Below are 21,473 nucleotides of genomic sequence, written 5' to 3'. Positions count from 1 at the left end.
CCGTTGCTAGTGTATGTAGCCTCTGTCGAGTCCCCAACAGCTGGATGATCTGGTTTTCAGGGGAAATGGAAAGAGAGCCTGTGGCGCGACTTCCGCTTTCAGACATTATTAACAGCACAGCAACCCATCTTAACTCCTCCTCCACATTTACTGGATTGGTTGAACAGTGCAGAAAAGGACCTCCCCCGACAGTTTATTTTCTTCTTATCGAGACCAGTATGTAGGGGATCTAGTTTCAGGTGTTTCTTTTATGCCTGCTATGTTAGGTTACCATCAGTGTAACAGTCAAATTGCCAGGTGTAGAGGTTCCAAAACCCTGCTATGGATTATATGTCTATGGCCACAATGCAACAAGCTGTTCTACAGATAGCAGAAGGTGCTCGTGCATTGATGAGCACACAAAAGCACAACAAAAGTAGCATTAACGATAAGTAATAAAAGAAAGATGGCACTTCTAAAAGCCTATTTCACACCATAGCCTGCTGAATTTGCAAGATAACTTTTTCATTTCGATTTCGGCACAAATTCAAATGTGGCACTGACTCGCCCATAGGTTGATGTTTCAGCGTTGTCTCAATGAAGAGTTTGGCATTCGACAAGCCATGTGAGACATGTACGCGCAGTAACCAGCCTGCTAGAGTTAGTGGCAGGCGGACGAGCAACATCCACCGTAGTAGTACGAGCCTGATCTGGAATGTGAAGCTAACTGAAGTAGGCTAGCTTCATAAAAGCCTGATCTGGAATGTGAAGCTAACTGAAGCTGGCTAGCGTTTATAAAAAGCCTGAGTAGATCTAGCTTGCTTCGTAGTACACAACTCAGGAGGGGATATGACATAAGGGAAGATATGAAGGAAGATCAGAGGTCGTGGAAGAAAGGAAAAAAGGTTTCACAACTTTAGGGACACAACCTCGCAGCTCCCCAGCTTCATCTGCGACCTCTAACCTCTGGCCTGGATAGAGGCAGCCAGCGTCAACACGCAGGGCACATTTTTGATTTACAAACAAACAAATATTAAAGGCTCCTTTCTGGGAAGTGAAAGACGCATGGCTCATCATGATATTTCTCAATATGCTTTACATATGCTTCAGTTGGGTTTCTACTGAGCTCTAAAGCTGGAATAAGAGGAGAAGAGACGAGGGTCAGGGGGTGGGAAGAGAAAGTAGGCGCCACCATCACAGACCAATCAGTCTCTGGTAAAGCCGTTGAGTGACACTGCTCTGGCCTATCAGAACTGCCCAAGTGTCCATGATAACAGACCACTGTAATTCGTCATTTGCAGAGTGCAGTTGCCCCTCCCTCTTCCCAATAGTAAGGCTCGTCGGTCACTGGGGGAAAAGAGAATACTGTTCTCCTGTCATATTTACATGTAACTGAATTATTCTACCATAGTCATGTACATTTCTATTATTTCCATTGTTGCAGTAAGTTTTTCAGTTTCAACTGCCCACCCCCTTCTGTCTCTTCATCTAGCTAGCCCCCTTCTTTCCTCTCTCTTTTTACCCCTCCTCTCTCTCCCTCTGTCCCACTGTCACCCCCCCCCCCCCCCCCCCCCCCTCTCTCTCTACAGTAGCCTACAGGACCTCTTGCTGGTGGTGTGCTGTGGGCTGAGGAAGGCTCGGACGGCCTCAGCGAACACCTCTTTGATCCCATCCTGGTTGAGGGCGGAACATTCCAGGTAGCGGGCGGCTTGGATCTGACGGGCCAGTCCCGCCCCCTGGTGATGAGTGACAGGAGATTGGCTCTGCTCCTTCAGCTTGCGCTGGGTCTCCTCGTCGTTACGCAGGTCACTCTTAGTGCCTACCAGGAGGACAGGCACACCGGGGCAGTGGTGGGACACCTGTGGGTACACACACATACATGTGTAAACACACAGACATTTGCACACAAGCATGCACACACACACAACAACATGTAATAAACCCACAGACAAACACACACACACACACTGACCTCTGGGTGCCACTTGTGTTTGACGTTCTCATAGGAAGCGGGGCTGGAGATGGAGAAGCAGATGATGAAGATGTTGGTCTGAGGGTAGGACAGGGTCCTCAGGCGGTCGTACTCCTCCTGACCCGCCGTGTCCCACAGGTTCAGACTGATGGAGCGCCCGTCTACTGTCACCTAAAACACACACACACACACAGGGGTAAGACACAAACACACAGGGGTAAGAACACACACACAGAAACACAGGGGTAAGTAAACACACAGACACAGGGTAAGAACACACGCAGAAACACAGGGGTAAGACACAAACACACAGGGGTAAGAACACACACAGAAACACAGGGGTAAGTAAACACACACAGACACTCATGGGTAAGTAAACGCACAGAAACACAGGGGTAAGTAAACACACACAGGGGTAAGTAAACACACAGAAACACAGGGGTAAGAACATACACACACACACAGGTAAGAACACACAGGTGTATGATACACACACAGGGACGTAAACGCACACACAGGGAAGTAAACACACAGGGAAGTAAATAGACCCACACACATGGAACACACACATGCAGGCAGGTATAAAACACACACACCCACACGTGTAAAAACACATACATACACAAACAAACACATACACAGTACCTGGCTGCTATAATTGTCAAACACGGTGGGTATATATTCCTTGGGGAAGGCTCCGGTTGTGTAGGAGATGAGCAGACAGGTCTTCCCTACAGCACCATCGCCCACCACCACACACTTAATGCTCTGCATGCCTGTTGCGCTGCCGACCCTTTCAACTCTCACCTCTCACCCCTCAGCAACCTGATGGAACACACAGACATACCACACACTTAGGTCCCATTCTATTTCGGTTCCTTCACCTTTCCCCTAGCCCAGTGTTTCCCAATCCTGGTCCTGGGAACCCAAACAGATGCACGTTCTAGATGTTTCCCTAGAAGTAACAAATCAACGACATTGTACACCTCTTAGCGTTCCCAGTACCAGGATTGGGAAACACTACTCTAGCCCCTACTAGCTGATTTTATTTGCGTAGAGAGATTTGCATAGGAAGATTGGATGGGTGAAAGTACTGTATCGTGGGGGGGTTACAGATCATGCTTAAATACCTACGTATCAGTAAACAGCTGAGGGTTAGAGGACTGTAGAGAAACCAGACATGAAGGGCCGGTTTTGCCAGACACAGATTAAGCCTTGTCCGGGACTAAAAAGCACTTTCAATAGAGATTCTTCATTGGGCATGTTTTTAGTTCAGGACAGAGCGGAAGCAGACACCCAAGGAGACAAGAGAGAAACAGACAGAGAATCCGTCATGTCATTTAGTATTATAGCTACTATTCCTATTGTTGTCGCTGTTGTTTTCATTATTGTCATGTGGATCACTTCACTTTGGAGACATTGACATTGTCAGTCATGCCACTAAAGAATATTGAATTTGAATTTAAATATGAAAGAGATTAGAGATACAGACGGACAGAGACCAAGACAGACAGACAGAGAGATAGAAAGAGAACAGACACAAAGAGAGACAGACACAGACAGAGAGACAGAGAGATAGAGAGAGACTGACACAGTGAGACAGACAGACAGAGATATAGAGAAAGAGAAGACACAAAGAGAGACAGACGCAGTGAGACAGAGAAACAGACAGAGACCAAGACAGACCGACAGACAGAGTGATAGAGAAAGAGAACAGACACAAAGAGAGACAGACACAGACCGAGAGACAGACACAGTGAGACAGAGAGATAGAGAGAGACAGACACAGTGAGACGGAGAGAGAAATAGACAGAGGCCAAGACAGACAGAGTGACAGAGAGAAAGAGAACAGACACAAAGAGAGACAGACACAGACCGAGAGACAGACACAGTGAGACGGAGAGACAGAGAGTGTTTATGGAAATGAAGAGTACACAAGGAAACGGGATCCAAACAAAGCAGAGATGTTATCCTGGGTTCAGCCAATAGGCTTCAGCTCTATGGAACACACAAACACACATACTGAGCAACATCCTCCCATAGAGCGCAAACGTATAAAATAGAATGATTTACTTTACATGAGATACAGACTCATGTCTATCTCCCTCTTGCTATGTCTGTATGTTTCTGTCTCTATCTACCTCTCTCTCTTCATCTCCCTTTCGCTCTCCTTCTCTGTCTCTGTATTTTTCTCTCACCCCCTCATCTCTCTCTCTCTCTCTCTCTCTCTCTCTCTCTCTGTCCAGATGTTTAGATACAGTGACTCCACCCAGACTCCAGGGAAACAGGCAGTCAGCCCCACCTCCACTTGGGGTGTGACCCACTTAGGTCACTGTAGACGGCAGACCAATCAGAACAGCTTTTATGGCTGGGGTTTCATGTCAATCACTATTCATGCCTGTCAATCACTATCCACTAGGCGGGACCCTGGCCCACTGGTCTTCTGCCAATCATGTGGAGAAGGATTACGTTTCCCCATAATGCTGATCTAAGGTCAGTTCTGCAATTTTCCCACTAATTGTTTGCATCCCAAATGTCACCTATTCCCTATACAGTGCACTACTTTTGACCAGAGCCCTGTGAGCTTTTTTACGACGCGGCCCTAACTCATCAAAAGTAGTGCACTATAGTGCCTTGCAAAAGTATTCATCCCCCTTGGCGTTTTTCATATTTTGTTGCATTACAACCTGTAATTTAAATAGATTTTTATTTGGATTTCATGTAATGGACATACACAACATAGTCCAAATTGGTGAGGTGAAATTAAAAAATAACTTGTTTAAAAAAATTCAAAAAATACAAAACTGAAAAAGTGGTGCGTGCATATGTATTCACCCCCTTTGCTATGAAGCCCCTAAATAAGATCTGGTGCAACCAACTACCTTCAGAAGTCACATAATTAGTTAAATATAGTCCACCTGTGTGTAATCTAAGTGTCACATGATCTGTCACATGATCTCAGTATATATACACCTGTTCTGAAAGGCCCCAGAGTCTGCAACACCACTAAGCAAGGGGCACCACCAAGCAAGCGGCACTATGAAGACAAAGGAGCTGTCACGTTCCTGACCTGTTTTCTCTTGTTTTGTAGTTGTTTATTGGTCAGGGCGTGAGTTTTGGGTGGGCAGTCTATGTTTTCTATTTCTATGTTGGGATTTTGTGTTCGGCCTGGTATGATTCTCAATCAGAGACAGGTGTCTATCGTTGTCCCTGATTGAGAATCATACTAAGGCAGCCTGGGTTTCACTTGTGTTTTGTGGGTGTTTGTTCCTGTGTCAGCATTTGGGCCACACAGGACTGTTTCGGGTTTGTCACGTTTGTTGTTTTGTATGTTGAAGTGCTTTGTTGTTTTGTCATTAAATAATGAACACTTATCCCTCCGCATCTTGGTCCGATCCATGCTCCTCCTCGTCCGAGGAGGAGAACGACATTGACAGCCGTTACAGAAACACCCACCAAACCAGGATCAAGCGGAGTGGAGAAGGAAGGCAGGAACAACAGCAATGGGGAAAAGAGGAATGGACTTGGGAGGAGATCCTAGACGGTAAAGGACCCTGGGCAGAGCCAGTGGAGTGTCGCCGCCCCAAAGCGGAGCTGGAGGCAGCGAAAGCGGAGAGGAGGTTGTATGAGGCTAAAGCAAGGCAGAGCGGCTGGAAGCCCGAGAGGCTCACCCAAAAATTTCTTGGGGGGGGGGGGCTAAAGGGGAGTGTGGCGAAGCCGGGTTGGTTACCTGAGCCAACTCCCCGGGCTTACCGTGGAGTGAGACTGGTCAGACACCGTGTTATGCGGTAAAGCGCACGGTGTCCCCAGTACGCGTGCTTAGCCCAGTGCGGGCTATTCCACCTTGCCGCACTGGGAGGGCTAGGTTGGGCATCGAGCCGGATGTCATGAAGCCGGCCCAACGTATCTGGCCTCCAGTACGTCTCCTCGGGCCGGCGTACATGGCACCAGCCTTACAGGTGGTGTCCCCGGTTCGCCTGCATAGCCCAGTGCGGGCTATTCCACCTCGCCGCACTGGCAGGGCTACGGGGACCATTCAACCTGGTAAGGTTGGGGAGGCTCGGTGCTCAAGAGCGCGTGTCCTCCTTCACGGTCCGGTAGATCCGGCGCCACCTTCCCACCCCAGCCCAGTACCATCAGTGCCAACACCACGCACCAGGCTTCCAGTGCGTTTCCAGAGCCCTGTTCCTCCTCCACGCACTCTCCCTGTGGTGCGTGTCTCCAGCCCAGTGCCTCCAGTTCCGGCACCACGCACCAGGCCTACTGTGCGCCTCAGCAGGTCAGAGTCGGCCGTCTGCCCAACGCCGCCTGCGCTGCTTGCCTGCTCAGCGCTGCCTGAACTGTCTGCCTGCCCAGCGTGGTCTGAACTGTCTGCCTGCCCAGCGCTGCCCGTCTGTCCCGAGCCTTCAGAGCCGTCCAGCCAGGACCAGCCAGAGCCGTCCAGCCAGGACCAGCCAGAGCCGTCCAGCCAGGACCAGCCAGAGCCGTCCAGCCAGGACCAGCCAGAGCCGTCCAGCCAGGACCAGCCAGAGCCGTCCAGCCAGGACCAGCCAGAGCCGTCCAGCCAGGACCAGCCAGAGCCGTCCAGCCAGGACCAGCCAGAGCCGGCCAGCCAGGAGCTGCCAGCCAGCCAGGATCCGCCAGAGCCTTCAGCCAGCCAGGACCTGCCAGAGTCCCTCAGCCAGGACCTGCCAGAGTCCCTCAGCCAGGACCTGCCAGAGTCCCTCAGCCAGGAGCTGCCAGAGTCCCTCAGCCCGGAGCTGCCAGAGTCCCTCAGCCCGGAGCTGCCAGAGTCCCTCAGCCCGGAGCTGCCAGAGTCCCTCAGCCCGGAGCTGCCAGAGTCCCTCAGCCCGGAGCTGCCAGAGTCCCTCAGCCCGGAGCTGCCAGAGTCCCTCAGCCCGGAGCTGCCAGAGTCCCTCAGCCCGGAGCTGCCAGAGTCCCTCAGCCCGGAGCTGCCAGAGTCCCTCAGCCCGGAGCTGCCAGAGTCCCTCAGCCCGGAGCTGCCAGAGTCCCTCAGCCCGGAGCTGCCGTCCCTTATCCCGGAGCTGCCGCCCCTTATCCCGGAGCTGCTGCCCCTTATCCCGGTGCTGCCCCTTATCCCGATGCTGCCCCTTCATTTAGGTGGGTTTAGTTGGAGGGTGGTCATTGGGAGGGGGATACGGAAGCGGGGAGTGACTATGGTGGGGTGGGGACCTCGCCCAGAGCCTGAGCCACCACCGTGGTCAGATGCCCACCCAGACCCTCCCCTAGACTTTGTGCTGGTGCGCCCGGAGTTCGCACTTTAAGGGGGGGGTTATGTCACGTTCCTGACCTGTTTTCTCTTGTTTTGTAGTTGTTTATTGGTCAGGGCGTGAGTTTTGGGTGGGCAGTCTATGTTTTCTATTTCTATGTTGGGATTTTGTGTTCGGCCTGGTATGATTCTCAATCAGAGACAGGTGTCTATCGTTGTCCCTGATTGAGAATCATACTAAGGCAGCCTGGGTTTCACTTGTGTTTTGTGGGTGTTTGTTCCTGTGTCAGCGTTTGGGCCACACAGGACTGTTTCGGGTTTGTCACGTTTGTTGTTTTGTATGTTGAAGTGCTTTGTTGTTTTGTCATTAAATAATGAACACTTATCCCTCCGCATCTTGGTCCGATCCATGCTCCTCCTCGTCCGAGGAGGAGAACGACATTGACAGCCGTTACAGGAGCTCTCCGAACAGGTCAGGGACAAAGTTGTGGAGTAGTACAGATCAGGATTGGGTTCTAAAAAAATATCCCACGGAGCACCATTAAATCCATTATTCAAAAATGGAAAGAATATGGCACCACAACAAACCTGCCAAGAGAGGGCCGCCCATCAAAACTCATGGACCAGGCAAGGAGGGCATTAACTCCACAAACATATGGAAGAAGGTACTCTGGTCAGATGAGACTAAAATTTTTGAGTTTTTTGGCCATCAAGAAAAACCCTATGTCTGGTACAAACCCAACACGTCTCATCAACCCGAGAACACCATCCCCACAGTGTAGCATGGTGGTGGCAGCATCATGCTGTGGGGGTGTTTTTCATTGGCAGGGACTGGGAAACTGGTCAGAATTTAAGGAATGATGGATGGCGCTAAATACAGGGTTTCTTGAGGGAAACCTGTTTCAGTCTTCTAGAGATTTGAGACTGGGACGGAGGTTCACCTTCCAGCAGGACATTGACCCTAAGCATATTGCTTAAGCAACAATCGAGTGGTTTAAGGGGAAACATTTAAATGTCCTGGAATGGCCTAGTCAAAGGCCAGACCACAATCCAATTGAGAATCTGTGGTATGACTTAAAAATTGCTGTACAACTTGAAGGAGCTGGAGCAGTTTTTCCTTGAAGAATGGGCAAAAATCCCAGTGGCTAGATGTGCCAAGCTTATAGAGACATACCCCAATAGACTTGCAGCTGTAATTGCTGCAAAAGGTGGCTCTACAGAGTATTGCATTTGGGGGGATGAATAGTTATGCACGCTCAAGTTTTCTGTTTTTTTGTCTTATTTCTTGTTTGTATTACAAATTTAAAAAAATTGCATCTTCAAAGTGGTAGGCATGTTGTGTAAATCTAATGATACAAACCCTCCAAAAAATCTATTTTAATTCTAGGTTGTAAGGCAACAAAATAGGAAAAATGCCAAGGGGGGTGAATACTTTCGCACGCCACTGTATATGGGTGACTCTACAGAAGTGGCGCAAATTGCAGTCCCACCCCAAATTTAGAAAATCTATTTACATCATGATATCTTCTAATTCAATAAAAGGAAATAACAAACATATTGTTAAATTAATATAGGTCAAAGTCATTGTTAAAACACCTATTTCTATTGAGAGGTGGCTGTTCCAAACCCAGACTCCTAAACTTCATGTTAAAAATGTTTTTGTAACACTATTATTTCAATAGAACATGTTGAGTTCTTCTATTATTACATTGAAAGAGCCCCCCCCCACCCCAACCAAATAAAAACCCAGACTCCTAAACTTCATGTTGGCAGATATAAAGCCTCTCTTGAAAAAGCCAAACCTTGACACAGAAAATATGAAAAACTATCGGCCTATATCGAATCTCCCATTCCTCTCAAAACTTTTTGAAAAAGCTGTTGTGCAGCATCTCACTGCCTTCCTGAAGACAAACAATGTATACAAAACACTTCAGTCTGGTTTTAGACCCCATCATAGCACTGAGACTGCACTTGTGAAGGTAGTAAATTACCTTTTAATGGCGTCAGACCGAGGCTCTGCATCTGTCCTCGTGCTCCTAGACCTTAGTGCTGCTTTTGATACCATCGATCACCACAAATTGGTCTACACGGACAAGTTCTGGCCTGGTTTAGATCTTATCTGTCGGAAAGATATCAGTTTGTGTCTGTGGATGGTTTGTCCTCGGACACATCAACTGTACATTTCTATGTTCATCAAGGTTCTGTTTTAGGACCACTATTGCTTTCACTATATATTTTACCTCTTGGTGATGTCATTCGGAAACATAATGTTAACTTTCACTGCTATGCGGATGACACACAGCTGCACATTTCGATGAAACATGAAGCCCCAAAATTGCCCTCGCTGGAAGCCTGTGTTTCAGACATAAGGAAGTGGATGGCTGCAAATTTTCAACTTTCAAACTCGGACAAAACAGAGATGCTTGTTCTAGGTCCCAAGAAACAAAGAGATCTTCTGTTGAATCTGACAATTAATCTTGATGGTTGTACAGTCGTCTCAAATAAAACAGTGAAGGACCCTGGCTTTACTCTGGACCCTGATCTCTCTTTTGACGAACATATCAAGACTGTTTCAAGGACATTTTTTCCATCTACGTAACAAAAATCTGAAACTTTCTGTCCAAAAATGATGCAGAAAAATGAATCCATGCTTTTGTCACTTCTAGGTTAGACTACTGCAATGCTCTACTTTCCGGCTACCCGGATAAGGCACTAAATAAACTTCAGTTAGTGCTAAACACGACTGCTAGAATCTTGACTAGAACAATTTTTAAAAATCATATTACTCCAGTGCTAGCCTCTCTACACTGGCTTCTTTTAAAGGCAAGTGCTGATTTCAAAGTTTTACTGCTATCTTTCTGATTTGGGCCTGCCGTACATACCTACACGTACGCTACGGTCACAAGACACAGGCCTCCTTACTGTCCCTAGAATTTCTAAGCAAACAGCTGGAGGCAGGGCTTTCTCCTATAGAGCTCCATTTTTATGGAATGGTCTGCCTACTCATGTGAGAGATGCAGACTTGGTCTCAACCTTTAAGTCTTTATTGAAGACTCATCTCTTCAGTAGGTCCTACGATTGAGTGTAGTCGGGCCCATTAGTGTTAAGGTGAACGGAAAGGCACTGGGGCAACGAACCGCCCTTGCTGTCTCTGCCTGGCCGGTTCCCCTCTCTCCACTGGGATTCTCTGCCTCTAACCCTATTACACGGGCTGAGTCACTGGCTTACTGGTGCTCTTCCATGCCGTAACTAGGAGGGGTGCGTCACTTGAGTGGGTTGAGTCAATGACGTGATCATCCTGTTAAGGTTGGCGCCCCCCCTTGGGTTGTGCCGTGGCCGGAGATCTTTGTGCGCTATACTCGGCCTTGTCTCAGGATGGTAAGTTGGTGGTTGAAGTTTTCCCTCTAGTGTTGTGGGGGCTGTGCTTTGGCAAAGTGGGTGGGGTTATATCCTGCCTGTTTGGCCCTGTCCGGGGGTATCGTCGGATGGGGCCACAGTGTCTCCCGACCCCACCTGTCTCAGCCTCCAGTATTTATGCTGCGGTTTGTGTCGGGGAGCTAGGGTCAGTCTGTTATATCTGGAATATTTCTACTGTCTTATCCAATGTCCTGTGTGAATTTAAGTATGCTCTCTCTAATTATCTCTCTTTCTTTCTCTCTCTCGGAGGACCTGAGCCCTAGGACCATGCCTCAGGACTACCTGGCCTGATGACTCCTTGCTGTCCCCAGTCCACCTGGCCGTGTTGCTGCTCCAGTTTCAGCTGTTCTGTCTGCGGCTATGGAACCCTGACCTGTTCACCGGACGTGCTACCTGTCCCAGATCTGCTGTTTTCAACTCTCTAGAGACAGCAGGAGCGGTAGAGATACTCTGAATGATCGGCTGCGAAAAGCCGTCTGACATTTACTCCTGAGGTGCTGACCTGTTGCACCCTCGACAACCACTGTGATTATTATTATTTGACCCTGCTGATCATCTATGAACATTTGAACATCTTGGCCATGTTCTGTTATAATCTCCACCCGGCACAGCCAGAAGAGGACTGGCCACCCCTCATAGCCTGGTTCCTCTCTAGGTTTCTTCCTAGGTTCTGGCCTTTCTAGGGAGTTTTTCCTCGCCACCGTGCTTCTACACCTGCATTGCTTGCTGTTTGGGGTTGTAGGCTGGGTTTCTGTACAGCACTTTGTGACATCAGCTGCTGTAAGAAGGGCTTTATAAATACATTTGATTGATTGATTGATTGATGTTAAAAATGTTTTCTTTAACACTTATTTCCATAGAACATGTTGAGTTCTATTATTATATTGAAAGATAATGATCTAATTAGTAGATTTGTTTATTTTCAAACATCTTTCTCAAAAAAATGCTGTCCCACCGAAACACACATATTTAAAGCCTGTAGAATCAATTAGCCTTCCAGCATTGTAGAACATCCTGCCGGTCATCACTCGCATCAACACCATTATCCCAGAAACCCTAGACCCACTTCAATTTGCATATCGCCCCAACAGATCCACAGACTCCACACTGCCCTTTCCCACCTGGACAAAAGGAACACCTATGTGAGAATGCTATTCATTATCTAGAGCTCAGCGTTCAACACCATAGGACCCTGGGACTAAACACCTCCCTCTGCAACTGGATCCTGGTCTTCCTGACGGATCGCCCCAAGTTGGTAAGGGTAGGTAACAGCACATCCGTCACAACACGAGGGCCCCTCAGGGGTGCACGGCCAGGCCCGACTCCAAAACCATCATTAAGTTTGCAGAACAGTGGTAGGCCTGATCACCGACAACAATGAGACAGCCTACAGGGAGGAGGTCAGAGACCTGGCCATGTGGATCCAGGACAATAACCTCTCTCTCAACGTGAACAAGACCAAGGAGATGATTGTTGACTACAGGAAAAAGAGGACAGAACACGCCCCCATTCTCATCGACGGGGCTGTAGTGGAGCAGGTTGTGAGCTTCAAGTGTGTCCACATCAACAACAAACTATCATGTGGTGTCCACATCAACAACAAACTATCATGGTCCAAACACACTAACACAGCAAAGCCTAAACCCCTCAGGAGACTGAAAAGATTTGGCATGGGTCCTCAGATCCTCAAAAAGTTCTACAACTGCACCATCCAGAGCATCCTGACTGGTACATCACTGCCTGGTATGGCAACTGCTCGGCCTCCGACCGCAAGGCACTACAGAGGGTAGTGCGAACGGCCCAGTACATCACTGGGGCCAAGCTTCCTGCCATCCAGGACCTCTATACCAGGCGGTGTCAGAGGAAGGCCCTAAAAATTGTCCAAGACTCCAGCCACCCTAGTCATAGACTGTTCTCTCTGCTGCCGCACGGAAAGCGGTACCGAAGCTCCAAGTCTAGGTCCAGAAGACTTCTAAACAGCTTCTACCCCCAAGCCATAAGACTCCTGAACAGCTAATCAAATGGCTACCCAGACTATTTGCATTCCCCCCCCCCCCCATATTCTACGCTGCTGCTACTCTCTGTTTATTATCTATGCATAGTCACTAACTCTACCTACATGTACATATTACCTCTACTAACCGGTGCCCCCGCACATTGACTCTGTACCGGTACCCTCTGTATATAGCCTCGCTATTATTATATTTGTTACTTTTAACAATTACTTTCTTAAAATTGCTTTATTGGTTAAGGGCTTGTAAGTAAGCATTTCACCTGTTGTACAAATACACGTTTGATTAACTGACATAGGCTAGGTGGTCTGGACATTTCTGACAAGTTATAAATAGCTGTCTAAGGTATGCAACGGCTAACATGACAAAAGGCTCTGATGTTGCACTAATGTCAAATTACACCTTGTGCTCTACTATTACAACGTTCAAGAGTAAGTTTAAAGTCCCTCCCGACCCCACAGATTGAGAACCACTCATCTAAAGTACTGTTTTGTGACAAAAATATACACTACATGACCAAAAGTATGTGGACACCTGCTCGTCCAACATCTAATTTCAAAATCATGAGCATTAGTATGGAGTTGGTCCCCCCTTTGCTGCCATAACAGCCTCCACTCCTCTGGGAAGGCTTTCCACTAAATGTTGGAACATTGCTGCGGGTACTTGCTTCCATTCAGCCAAAAGAGCATTAGTGAGCTCGGGCACTGACGTTGGGCTTTTAGGCATGGCTTGCAGTCGGCGTTCCAATTCATCCCAAAGGTGTTCGATAAGGTTGAGGTCAGGGCTCTGTGCAGGCCAGTCAAGTTCTTCCACACCGATCTTGACAAACCATTTCTGTATGGACCTCACTTTGTGCACAAGGCATTATCATGCTGAAACAGGAAAGGGCCTTCCCCAAACTTTTGCCACAAAGATGGAAGCACAGAATCATCTAGAATGTCATTGTATGCTGTAGCGTTAATATTTCCCTTCACTGGAAATAAGGGGTCTAGCCGAACCATGAAAAACAGCCCCAGACCATTATTCCTCCTCCGCCAAACTTTACAGTTGGCACTCTGCATTCGGACAGGTAGCGTTGTCCTGGCATCTGCCAAAACAAGATTAGTCCGTCGGACTGCCAGGTGGTGAAGCGTGATTCATCACTACAGAGAACATGTTTCCACTGCTCTGAGTCCAATCGTGTTTTTTTGTGGGACTAGAAAAACATTTCTGGAATGTAAAATTATGATATTATCCAGTTTACAAGCTTTTAAAATAATAATTTTCGCTCCCTGTTCTGTGTCTGTTCCTTGTCTGTTTTTGGTTCTGTTTTCTTGAACCGGTTCCAACCATTACGTCTAACAATATAATGAATTAGATGCATAAGTAAGTCAATCAATCAACAAGTTTCAGATTCTTACAATCAACATTGAACATTTTACAGAGAACAATAGCGATTATAATTCTCAAAATGAAATGTAAAGGTTTTGAAAATCAGGTAAAAAATTGTTTTTACTATTTTGTTAATTTAGAATTCAAATACAATTTGTACAATGAATCTGTAATATAAGGTTAATCAAAATGATCACTACTGTGCGGTTCTGTCACGTTCGTTGAAAGGATCGGACAAAGGCACAGCGTGGTATGCGTACATTCTCTTTTTCAATGACGAAACGTGAAGCTATACAAACTAGTGCTGACAGGCAACTAAACGTAGACAAGATCCCACAACACAAACGAGGAAATGGCTACCTAAATATGATCCCCAATCAGAGACAACGATAAACAGCTGTCTCTGACTGGGAACCATATCAGGCCAACATAGACATACAAAACCCCTAGACATACAACACCCCTAGACATACAAAACCCTAGACATACAAAAACCCTAGACATACAAAACTAACGTACCCACCCTAGTCACACCCTGACCTAACCAACATATATAGAAAGACAGAGATATCTAAGGTCAGGGCGTGACAGGTTCTCCCTTTATTACAACTTTTGATTTTGATTTTGATTTTATTTTCATGTGCTCTGAAAGTTTGGGGGAAATAGGATATAAATTAGAAAAAAAATCAACCTCCAATGTGCACCACTTCTGTAGAATGACCCACATATGGAATAGGGATTTCATGTTAAAGAAGCTCACTCAGAAGCTCACACATCCTCCTCACCGCAGATTACAACTTCATCGAAAGAGAGAGATGAAAGGAGAAGTAAGACAGGACGTTACTTTACCACTCCACTTCTCCACTTACATGCTGACCACACCGCCCGCGTTGGGTGCGCGAGCGTTGCAAAATAAATTACACATACATGTTATTCAATAATTTCATCCAAACTGTTTGTGCGTGTCAATGTGCGTCTGCGCAGCCAGGCGCTAAAATAGAACTTGGTTCTAATTCAGACGCTTGAGGCGCTGCAAGTCCCGCCTCTCCAATCTCCTCATTAGTTTTTAGGAGCATATAACCACATGGGTGATTGAAAGCTGAACTGAGGTCCAGACTCCAGTCCAGTTGGTGGTGGTAATGCACCTTAAAGTTGGTTGCCAACCGCCATATAAAGTCCAAAGAAGAAGAAGAAGGAAAAAGAAGACTGAATGAGGAGGCTAGAATCTGTGGATTAATTGCCGGAGTAGAAGACCTTGTGCATTTCACAAGGTAAAATAACAACCCAATGTTTATATCCCAGGACAAATTAGCTAGCAACAGCAAGCTAGCTAAATGGCCATGAATGTTTCATGCGTTTTGACCTGTCCCCAAATTAATATAAACCAGCAAAAAAATAAATGTCCCCTTTTCAGAACCCTGTCTTTCAAAGATAATTCGTAAAAATATAAATAACTTCACAGTTCTTCATTGTAAAGGGTTTAAACACTGTTTCCCATGCCTTTTCAATGAATCATAAACAATTAATGAACATGCACCTGTGGAACGGTTGTTAAGACACTAATAGCCTACAGACGGTAAGCAATTAAGGTCACAGTTATGAAAACTTAGGACACTAAAGAGGCCTTTCTACTGACTCTGAAAAACACCAAAAGAAAGATGCCCAGGGTCCCTGCTCATCTGCGTAAACGTGCCTTAGGCATGTTGCAAGGAGGCATGAGGACTGCAGATGTGGCCAGGGCAATAAATTGCAATGTCCGTACTGTGAGACGCCTAAAACAGTGTTACAGGGAGACAGGACGGTGAGCTGAACGTCCTTGCAGTGGCAGACTACGTGTAACAACACCTGCACAGGATCGGTACATCCGAACATCACACCTGCGGGACAGGTACAGCATGGCAACAACAACTGCCCGAGTTACACCAGGAACACACAATCCCTCCATCAGTGCTCAGACTGTCCACAATAGGCTGAGAGAGGCTGGACTAAGGGCTTGTAGGCCTGTTGTAAGGCAGGTCCTCACCAGACATCACCGGCAACTACGTCACCTATGGGCACAAACCCACCGTCGTTGGACCAGACAGGACTGGCAAAAAGTGCACTTCACTGATGAGTTGCGGTTTTGTCTCGCGAGGGGTGATGGTCGGGTTCGCGTTTATCGTCGAAGGAATGAGCATTACACCGAGGCCTGTACTCTGGAGCGGGATCGATTTGGAGGTGGAGGGTCCATCATGGTCTGGGGCGGTGTGTCACAGCATCATCGGACTGAGCTTGTTGTCATTGCAGGCAATCTCAACGCTGTGCTTTACAGGGAAGACATCCTCCTCCCTCATGTGGTACCCTTCCTGCAGGCTCATCCTGACATGACCCTCCAACATGATAATGCCACCAGCCATACTGCTCGTTCTGTGTGTGATTTCCTGCAAGACGGGAATGTCAGTGTTCTGCCATGGCCAGCGAAGAACCTGGATCTCAATCCCTTTGAGCTCGTCTGGGACCTGTTGGATCGGAGGGTGAGGGCCAGGGCCATTCCCCCCAGAAATGTCCGGGAACTTGCAGGTGCGTTGGTGGAAGAGTGGGGTAACATCTCACAGCAAGAACGGGCAAATCTGGTGCAGTCCATGAGGAGGAGATGCATTGCAGTACTTAATCCAGCTGGTGGCCACACCAGATACTGACTGTTACTTTGATTTTGACCACCCCCCTTTGTTCAGGGACACATTGTTCAATTTCTGTTAGTCACATGTCTGTGGAACTTGTTCAGTTTATGTCTCAGTTGTTGAATCTTGTTATGTTCATACAAATATTTACACATGTTAAGTTTGCTGAAAATGAACGCAGTTAACAGTGAGAGGACGTTTATTTTCATGCTGAGTTTAGGTTGGTCAGAGTTTGTTTTGATATTTCAACCTGCGTGTCCTGATTGCGTCTGGTGTGGATGGACAAAATCAACATGCACACGATGACGCACGTGGATGCACGTTCCTACCTGGTCTAGTCAGCATGCTGACCACACTGCCTGTGGTGGGTGCGCGAGCGATGCTAAATAAATGTACACATACATGTTATTCTGTCATGCCCTGATCTGTTTTACCTGTCCTTGTGCTTGTCTCCACCCCCCTCCAGGTGTCGCCCATCTTCTCCATTATCCCTTGGGTATTTATACCTGTGTTTTTCTGTCTGTTGTCCAGTTCGTCTTGTTTGTTCAAGCCTACCAGCATTTTGTCTCAGCGTTTTCCCTAGTCTCTCTTTTTCTCGTCCGCCTGGTTTTTGACTCTTGCCTGACCCTGAGCCTGCCTGCCGTCCTGTACCTTTGCTCCACCTCTGGATTATCGACCCCTGCCTGCCTTGACCTGTCGTTTGCCTGCCCCTGTTTTTACAATAAACTTCATTACTTCACACAGTCTGCACTTGGGTCTTACCTTGATTCCTGATATTATTCTGTCATTTCATCCAAACTGCAAGTCCTGGCTCTTCCATCTCCTCACTGGTTTGTAGGAGCATATACCCACGTGGGTGATTGAAAGCAAATCTGAGGTCCACACTCCAAACCAGTTGGTGCTGGTAATGCCTCTTAAAGTTGGTTGCCAACCGCCATGTGAAGCCCACAGAAGAAGAACAAGAAGAAGAACAAGACTGAAGGAGGAGAGATTACTAGAAAGTAATTCGGTTTCCCCTTTTGTCTGTGGATTAATTGTCGGAGTAGAGAACACACGATTTCTGTGCTCGACTTTATACACCTGTCAGTAACGGGTGGGGCTGAAATAGCCGAATCCACTCATTTGAAGGGGTGTTCACACACTTTTGTATTTATAGTGTAGTTGGTTCAGAGTTCATTTTGATATTTCAACCTGCGTGTCTTGATCACGTCTGGTGCGGACGGGCAAAATCAACATGCACGCAATGGCGCACAAGGACCCCACGCGCGTACCTGATCTAGTCAGCATGTTACACACTCGAACAGTCCCCAGCAGCACTAAGCTACAGTCAGAGTGAGAGAGGGAAGGAAAGAGAGAGATAGAGAGGATGCAGAGTGGAAAGAAGAGAGACACAGAGGAGAATAAACATTCGGAGAGAGAGAGAGAGAGAGAGACGCAGCACTTTAGACTGGATATGAGAGTTACAGATTGTTCCTTTAAGGGCTGAACTGAAAGGCTTGTATTCACAGCAGCAACATAGGACGCATCCCAAATGGCACCCTAATATAGTGCCTAATAGGCCTATGGGTCCTGGTCAAAAATAGTGCTATATAAAGGGAATAAGGTAGAGAGAGTGATGTTGGTATGCCTGTTAATGCTCACTTTTAAAGAACACAAGTCCAGGCACTACCACTTTGGTGTGTACTCAGTTTGGTGTATAATTGTGTGTGTGTTTGTGTGAGCGAGCGAGCACGTGCGTGCGTGCGTGTGTGTGTGTAGTTCACAGCATTTACAAGCAAGGCCCCAGGAGAGTGAACTAGTGGTGTGAGAAAGTGAAACAGGAAGGGCTAGATGTCCTAAGGGACAGGCCTAGTTGGGTCGGTTGTCAGAGTCTACTCCATGAGCTGTGGGTTATCACGACAACAATATGGTCATTCAGCAACCATTTACTCATCCAAAGTGACTAGCGGTTAAAGGGGCAATCCGGTATTCAAAAAACAACCATGGCTACAATTGAAGTTGGAAGTTTACATACACCTTAGCCAAATACATTTAAACTCAGTCACAATTCCTGACATTTAATCCGAGTATAAATCCCCTGTTTTAGGTCAGTTAGGATCACCACTTTATTTTAAGAATGTGAAATGTCAGAATAATAGTAGAGAGAATGATTTATTTCAGCTTTTCTTTCTTTCATCACATTCCCAGTGGGTCAGAAGTTTACATACACTCAATTAGTATTTGGTAGCATTGCCTTTAAATTGTTTAACTTGGGTCAAACATTTCGGGTAGCCTTCCACAAGCTTCCCACAATAAGTTGGGTGAATTTTGGCCCATTCCTCCTGACAGAGCTGGTGTAACTGAGTCAGGTTTGTAGGCCTCCTTGCTCGAACACGCTTTTTCAGTTCTTCCCACAAATTTTCTATAGGATTGAGGTCAGGGCTTTGTGATGGCCACTCCAATACTTTCTTTCTTGTCCTTATGCCATTTTGCCACAACTTTGGAAGTATGCTTGGGGTCATTGTCCATTTGGAAGACCCATTTGCGACCAAGCTTTAACTTCCTGACTGATGTCTTGAGATGTTGCTTCAATATATCCACATCATTTTCTTACCTCATGATGCCATCTATTTTGTGAAGTGCATGGTGCATGGGATGGTGTTCTTCTGCTTTCAAGCGTCCCCCTTTTTCCTCCAAACATAACGATGGTCATTATGGCCAAACAGTTCTATTTTTGTTTCATCAGAGAAAATGTATCCAAAAAGTATGATCTTTGTCACCATGTGCAGTTGCAAACTGTAGTCTGGCTTTTTTATGGCGGTTTTGGAGCAGTGGCTTCTTCCTTGCTGAGCGGCCTTTCAGGGTATGTCGATATAGGACTCGTTTTACTGTGGATATAGATATTTTGTACCTGTTTCCTCCAGCATCTTCACAAGGTCCTTTGCTGTTGTTCTGGGATCGATTTGCACTTTTCGCACCAAAGTACGTTCATCTCTAGGAGACAGAACGCGTCTCCTTCCTGAGCGGTATGACGGCTGTGTGGTCCCATGGTGTTTATAGTTGCCTACTATTGTTTGTACAGATGAAAGTGGTACCTTCAGGCGTTTCGAAATTGCTCCCAAGGATGAACCAGACTTGTGGAGGTGTAAAAAAAAATTCTGAGGTCTTTGGCTGATTTCTTTTGATTTTCCCATGATGTCAAGCGAAGAGGCACTGAGTTTGAAGGTAGGCCTTGAAATACATCCACAGGTACACCTCCAATTGACTCAAATTATGTCAATTAGCCTATCAGAAGCTTCTAAAGCCATGACATCATTTTCTGGAATTTTCTAAGCTGTTTAAAGGCAGTCAACTTAGTGTATGTAAACTTCTGACCCACTGGAATTGTGATACAGTGAATTATAAGTGAAATAATCTGTCTTTAAACAATTGTTGGAAAAATGACTTGTGTCATGCACAAAGTAGATGTCCTAACCGACTTGCCAAAACTATAGTTTGTTAACAAGAAATGTGTGGAGTGGTTGAAAAACGAGTTTTAATGACTCCAACCTAAGTGTATGTAAACTTCCGACTTCAACTGTATATACAATGTTTATATATCATTTAAGTATGTACTTTATCTTGTATGTGCCCCAGGCAGACATCAACTAGTTGGTGTGTATATGTTATAAGTGTGTTATAATGTGTGTTATGACCACCTCTTGGTGGCTGTTAAAATCATTGAGGACTGAGCTGTCAGTCAACCAGCTGTCCAAACACAGAACTCAATATTCCCTTCTTCCTTTCCTCCTTTCCTCTTTTCCTCCCTCCTTACCCCCCTCATTCCCTCACTCCTTCCTTCCCCACAAAAGGTTTCAGGTATCGAACCACACCTAACTGTCCGAGTAGAGAAAACACTAGTAAAGTATGAAAATACCACCACTACCATACTGAAATAGCAGGTATGTCCTCCTGTATATCTCCCTGTATTATTGGAGTATACAGAGAGAATATATATTGGAGGGTGGGTGATGCAAGGAAAATTATTTATGGACATTTTACATTTAACATTTACATTTAAGTCATTTAGCAGACGCTCTTATCCAGAGCGACTTACAAATTGGTGCATTCACCTTATGATATCCACCTTATGATATTTTGGTGGAAAGTCAGTCATTTCACTCTCAATTCTATTTCTACATAACATGAAACCATCAAACTGTGTGATTGCCTGAGTGACTATTCTATGAATGATTTCACATCTGTTTCTGGTGATAGGAGATGATACCACACACACATGCACTCTCACACACACACACACACACACACACACACACACACACACACACACACACACACACACACACACATACAGAACACCCCTAAACAAGTGAGTGTAGAAGACATGTCAACATTCTTAGGGAGTAGTTGGTCCGTCGACCAAGTACTTATGAGTAAAACACAATAACCTATTATCCCATGGCATAGACAAATAATAACTGACGCTAGCCTATAGCAAACGTCTAAATGATAACGGAGAAGCTCCAGACAGAAAGCTGGACATCTCGGAGTCAAACCCAGTAGAGTTTATGGGAAGCCAGACAACATTTGTTGTAGAATAACTCGCAGCATTAGGCTACGCTACACAGTTTAAAAGGTCTAGTAGTCCCAGCCTATTCATTTCCGATGAGGTATAATAAGTAAGGAGTCTTGGGTCAAAAACTCACCTAACATAGTCCTTCCTCCTCTCCTTCTCTGTGGCAGAATTGGTCGGACGCCCGAGGAGCGGATGGATCTTCGTTGTCTTGTGTTGTCAATTGGGCGGGCGGGCGGGCGTGGTTGCGTTATGAAGGAAGTCGGTTCATTTTGCGGAG

The 21,473-nt window shown here is 46.4% G+C and overlaps 1 protein-coding gene across 1 annotated transcript; it reads right to left on the bottom strand.

Moving 5' to 3' along the window:
• Positions 1-1,556: 1,556 nt before the first annotated feature.
• Positions 1,557-21,438, bottom strand: LOC120057403 (rho-related GTP-binding protein RhoG-like). Its single transcript, XM_039006019.1, has 4 exons — positions 21,327-21,438; positions 2,597-2,776; positions 1,952-2,122; positions 1,557-1,838 (listed from the first exon to the last, which is right to left on the bottom strand). The coding sequence occupies exons 2-4, from the start codon at positions 2,723-2,725 to the stop codon at positions 1,563-1,565; spliced, it is 576 nt and encodes a 191-aa protein (XP_038861947.1). The 5' UTR covers positions 2,726-2,776; positions 21,327-21,438; the 3' UTR covers positions 1,557-1,562.
• Between the last annotated feature and the right edge of the window lie 35 nt (positions 21,439-21,473).

This window comes from Salvelinus namaycush, chromosome 12 (genome assembly GCF_016432855.1).
Source record: "Salvelinus namaycush isolate Seneca chromosome 12, SaNama_1.0, whole genome shotgun sequence".
NCBI lineage: Eukaryota > Metazoa > Chordata > Actinopteri > Salmoniformes > Salmonidae > Salvelinus > Salvelinus namaycush.
Note: the sequence above shows the minus strand (reverse complement) of the source record. Positions and strands in the feature narration are given on the sequence as shown.

Coding starts and splice junctions, on each gene's coding strand:
- LOC120057403 (XM_039006019.1), bottom strand. CDS start 2,725: ATGCAGAGCATTAAGTGTGTGGTGGTGGGCGATGGTGCTGTAGGGAAG. Junction 2,123..2,596: donor TTGACAATTATAGCAGCCAG/GTACTGTGTATG, acceptor TGTGTGTTTTAG/GTGACAGTAGACGGGCGCTC. Junction 1,839..1,951: donor AACACAAGTGGCACCCAGAG/GTCAGTGTGTGT, acceptor GTGTACCCACAG/GTGTCCCACCACTGCCCCGG.